Source organism: Octopus sinensis, linkage group LG20, assembly GCF_006345805.1.
Source record: "Octopus sinensis linkage group LG20, ASM634580v1, whole genome shotgun sequence".
Lineage (NCBI taxonomy): Eukaryota > Metazoa > Mollusca > Cephalopoda > Octopoda > Octopodidae > Octopus > Octopus sinensis.
Window position 1 is genome coordinate 9,422,070 of NC_043016.1, and position 5,734 is coordinate 9,427,803.

Genomic DNA, 5,734 nt, shown 5'->3' on the forward strand with positions numbered 1-5,734 from the left:
TTTAGTAATGGTCACCTGTCGCTTGAAGACCAATCTCATTCAGGATGACCGTTGACCTTCCAAATGAATGAAAACATCATGAAAATTCATGAACTGATCTGAGGACTATCACTCAATGACTGATGAACTTGTTGATATGACTGGCTCCTCCCAATGAATTTTGAGTGAGGAATTGCAAACGAAAAATGCTGCAGTAAAATTTGTGCCTCATTTCCTTATGGAAGATCAGAAGCAGTCGTGACTGAATGTGTGTCATGAACTGAAAGAAGAATTGGAAATTGATCTGAACTGTTTTTTTCAAAGTTCATCAGCAGTAATAAAACCTGATGGTATGGAATTTGCAGATGTGGATGAGATGAAGAAAAAAATGACAGAGGTGTTAGGAGGCATCACTTTGCAAAGAGTTCCAGGACTGCTTTGAATAGTGCAAAACGTGTCTGGACCGGTACATTTCTTTAAATGGAGAACACTTTGAAGGTGATAAAAGGGTAAACATATAATACTAAATAAATAAAATAATATTGCAAAATTCTGGTTTCTTTTTGGTACCTCTCGTATACTGATGACTTAGTTCTTATAGCTGAATGTCTAGGGGAATTAAAGGTGAAATTCCAGGCATGGAAGCTAAATTAGAATTGACAGGTCTTAAGGTAAGCTTAGCAAAGGAGAATGTTTTAAATAAATAGAAGGCAGGATGGCTTAGTGGAGGAGATGACAAAGAGATGTAGCAACTGTCAAAATACTGTTTCAAAAAAAGACCAATCCAACTCATGCAAGCTTGGAAAAATAGAAGTAAAAATGATGATAAATGGGAGAAGGCAGAAGAGGAGGAGAGTGATGATGATGACGATGACGACGACGACGACGATGACAACGACAACGACGATGACAATGACGATGACGATGATGACGATGGCAGCAGTGTAGGGTGGTGGTGCAGATACTGATAATAATGATGATGACAAATTGTTTTTGGCAATCACACTGAACACTGATTGGCAGATTGTCTGGAAAACCAATTAACTGTCTACAGCTTAATTAAAAATGATTTGCTAATCATTGCGTAAGTGAGAGTGTATGTGCACATGAGTGCATATGTGTGTGAGAATGTGTGTGTGCATGTGTGTGAGAGTGTCATGTATGTGTGTGTGTGTGTGTGCATGAGTGTATATGTGTGTCTGTGTGTGTGATGTTCCATGTATCGGTTTATTCCTTTGTGGCTATCTGTTACTGGAAAGTTTTTGCAAATCAACAAATTCTACAGGTTTCCTGCATCCCTCTTCTCCAAATAGTTTAGCACAAACATTCCAGTAGTGATTACTCTCATTAAATTTACCAAAATTTTGGTATATATTAAATAGCAGCTGGTATGTAGCCACTCTTATGGGTGCATACTGTAACGCAGCTAACAACCGCTGCTCAGCCTTTTCATACTGGCCTAAAGAATACAAGAAGTGACCTTCATGAAGAAAAATATCGTTAAGAGTTAAATTACTTTCTGATATAGAAGAAAATGGGTTCAAGAAATCCTTGAAGTTTTTCTTTGATGTTATATTGTTTACTTTTTTCAAGACTTTTATCATTCCTGATTGAAAAACTAACTTAAAACCAAAATCAATAAATTTCTGGAATTTTTTAACGATAAGATAATTATAAACATTATTTTTCATAAGCTTCTTTATTAGATATGGAGTATTATGCACTGATACATAATCAGATATATTAGATATTACACTAACGTGGGTTGTAGGCTTATTAGCTTTATCAACTTTTAACCATTCAAATTGATATTTTATAGGGATTCTAGACTCTTTGCTGAATTCATAAAATTCCATGTGGATGAGAGGAAGGAAGGGTACATCTCTATGAAGAAGGCTATAAGCACCACTGAAGTATAAACTTTCATCTAAAAAGACACCTGTTACATCATCTTCAAGGTGAACATAATATAAGCATTGATTTATATTTCCAGATTCAAAGTTATCTGAATATGACCAATCAGCTGTGGACTTTCCACTTGGAAATAAATTCCATTGGTGTTTCACATAAACCAACAACAAGAAAACCAGAGATGAATTCAAAGTAGTTTTTGAGGTTTTTGATACTACTTTTGAACATATACAGTGCAAAATAGTCTTCAGTGTACTAGCATAGACTATCAATACAAGAACGACAAAATTATGCAAAAATCGCATTTCTTTGTGTCCTTTTAGTGAGAATGTGAATAATACGATAATTGCAGAGGAACTGAGAAATAAAGATGTATTAGTATAGTGATACACAAAAGGATTTGATATTTTAAACGTTCTAACTTTGACTACCAAGATTGTCAGGAATGTTAAGACTAGCATCAAAATCACAGCAGCGTTATGTAATACAATGTTTATAAAGTAAAAGGAAATGCTAAATTGACCAAAAAACATATTTGAATGGTCTGAAATGACGTTAAACAGAAACCACTGTTTAGGGCTTATAAAAAATTTACCATATGTATAATAATCGTCAATTGCTCCTATAACGATTCCCAGGAGAACGCCAAAAGTAATGATTATAAACTGTTGAAAAAACAATCTCCACTTGGAAATATACCAAGATAATACTGGGCAAAAAATAGCTGTATAGAAAACAAGCAGATCAATACGTATATATAGAAGAATACCAATCATAATTCCAGTGCCAAAGTTTCTGAGATGCTTTCCAATTACCTCTATTATAGTGTTATCATTTCCTGTGTTGTTTTTATCTCTATAAATTTTCTCAGCATCAGTTTTTTTGGAGATTCTCTTTAGAACATCCTTGTTCCAGGAAATATTTCTATTCTCCCTAATATCTACGGTTCCATTTCTATTAACTTTTATGGTATTTTTTGTATAGAAACAAAGGAGATCAGAACAAAGAGTTCTCCAGATTACTGATAATGACAAAAACACAAACGGAGACAAAAAAGTAGAAATTAGCGTGTGTGTACCAAAAACAGATAAGTGAACAGAGAATGCTGCCAGAATACATGCTATGACAGCTAAATCATGTGACTTGTAAGCTTCTCTTGAAAATTTATAGACACTCCAGGGTAGGAAAGAAGTGATTGTTGCATGCGTAGTCTTCCATATCTACAAAGAGAAACATTTATGTATAAGTAAAACGGTTTTTTGTCATATACATTTATTAATATAAAAAAAAAATTTTTTTTAAATAGAATTTACATTTTTTTTTATATGCAAACATTTAGAGATCTTCAATGCCAGAATTAAAAATATAATTACTCAAATGTTAAGTTGCAGTGACAAAGAATTTTAATTTGTTAAATATTAGTTAAATGAACCAAAATCAAATTTGAAGCTTTGTAATTAACAAACAAGTAATTTCTTTGTTGTAACAACACAAAATAGCTGTTACAACAGCTGGGTGGAGGCGCAATGGCCCAGTGGTTAGGGCAGCAGACTCGCAGTCGTAAGAACACGGTTTCGATTCCCAGGCCGGGCATTGTGAATGATTATTGAGCAAAAAGACCTAAGCTTCACAAGGCTCCGGCGGGGTGGGGGTGTGAACCCTGCTGTACTCTCTCACCACAACTTTCTCTAATTCTTACTTCCTACTTCTGCCACAAAGCAGAGGAACCATGGTGTAACCCACTATGGTGTGGTAAAACTTTCAGATCCTAGTCTAGATTGCGAATCCTATTACCCCAGGATGGTTCAGCTCTCCACCTGTTAAAAGCCACCGTTTATGGAATGAGGATAGCAACGTAGCTTTCGCGCCTGTGAAACCACCAGTCTATCGCTTGTGGTGGGTGGATCTTCAAGTTGCCACATGCATTCTTAGTAGCTTAGAGTAGGCTCAAATTAGAGATTATTCTTTGTGGCTAATGGCGTGAGTCCTGATTGGAAGAAGAAGAAGACAGCTGGGTTTGAAATATTCAAGATATTAAGCGGGTTTGTATAATTTACTTTTACTAGAATTGTTCTTAATATTTCAAATAAAGCGCTATGTGGGTTTCCTTTTTTGGCTAGATTTTATTCAAAAGATTTTATTATTGAAGTTATATTGAATAGGGATATAGGGTTAACTGAATTATTTGGGGTATTTTTGACCATGTTATATCCTATGTACCTATTTGTTTGTATGGTGTTGGGGATGTGTAGAGTATATGCATCAATTACATATAGTTCATACGACCATTTTTTCCATTTTGTCCTTTTTTTACATGCCTCAGTCACAGAAGAGCAGACAGCATCCATAAACCATTATCAGGAACTAGCACTATGACCCGGCAACACCAGGTCATAGTGCTAGTGCATGCATATACAGCTGCGTGCGTGTGCACATACACACGAGTACTGTCTAAATCTCCGACCAATCACATACAGCTAACTGGCATTCAATTGGCGTATCAAGTTTCGGGCATTTTGATTGGATTTTGGATAGAAAATTCACAAAAAAGTCACTTCTATTGGTTTTTTTAATGGCTTTGTGGGGTGACTGGGGAAATGTAAAGATGTGCATGACCACCTTTGGACGGTTTTAAATGACAATAGAAAGTGCGAGCCCTTTAACTGAAAAATTTTGGATTTGCATAAAAGATACACACACACACAGACAGACATTTTGCCATTTATATATATAGAGATTCTATTTCAGATAAAAGAAAAAAGAAAATTGTAGATTGTCTTCAGACTGGAGACTTGGTTTTAATTTTTGCTCCAGGATGAATCAAGTAGCGATGTTAAACCAGGCAATGAAGAATGTCTGCCAGCCAAGAACAGGAACAATCCTTCCGATGGGATTCCATACAGGTTTTGTCAACTAAATTTCTCTTATATGGCTTTGGTCATGCTAAGGCTATAGTAGAACGTGCAAAATTCTACACTGGAAAATAGAATCTGAAACCAGACGTGTAGCAAAGCAATCTGCTCATACAGTTATGCTTGCGTCCATTAATTTTCTTTGTAAGTTATTTCATTTGAATGGGTTCATTAACAAATGAAATTGCAGTTTTTGGGGCTCTGAGAAACTAAGAACAGTACACCAACGAGAACTGCACCCTGTAAGGTGCACAGTATGGTGTGGATTGACAGCAGATGAAATTATTGGTCCTTATTTCTTTACGGATAATGACGGAAATGCTGTCACAGTGACTGGAGAAATGGTACAGAACTATGATTGAGACCCTTTTGCACCCGGCCATTCAAAGTAGACCTCACATATGGTTCCAGCAACTGCTCATACCACAAGAGAAACAATGCAGTTGCTATGGCAGTGCTTTGGGGAGAGAATAATCTCCCACTATGGCAATGTCAAGTGGCCTTCACATTCCCCAGACTTGACTAACTTGGATATTTTCTTGTGGGGATACTTGAAAGAGAGGGTTTATGTCAAGAAACCAGAGACCCTGGTACAACTGGAGGAGAACATCAATAGAGAAATCAGAGAAGTGGGTTCTAAAACTCTTAAGGGTGTTGTGGTGCAAGTTTTGGAAAAAACATGGGCGTGTGAAACCGAAAATGGCTGCCATTTAAGCGATGTCATTTTTCATATGTGATGTAGAGGTGCTGCAAACTTTGACTTGTGCCTATTAATTTCCATTATGTCCCTTATATTGTATCAAAATTTCATGCATTTATTTGTAAAGTTATGGAAGTTATTCAGAATTGAAACCCATCAGTGATTTTTAGGACATGCATTATATATATACACACACACACACACACACACATATATATATATATATATATAT

The 5,734-nt window shown here is 35.9% G+C and overlaps 1 protein-coding gene across 1 annotated transcript; it reads right to left on the minus strand.

Moving 5' to 3' along the window:
- Positions 1 to 285: 285 nt before the first annotated feature.
- On the minus strand, positions 286 to 5,512 carry LOC118767229. The gene is made up of 2 exons (XM_036511498.1): positions 5,330 to 5,512; positions 286 to 3,110 (listed from the first exon to the last, which is right to left on the minus strand). The coding sequence occupies exons 1-2, from the start codon at positions 5,510 to 5,512 to the stop codon at positions 1,221 to 1,223; spliced, it is 2,073 nt and encodes a 690-aa protein (XP_036367391.1). The 3' UTR covers positions 286 to 1,220.
- Between the last annotated feature and the right edge of the window lie 222 nt (positions 5,513 to 5,734).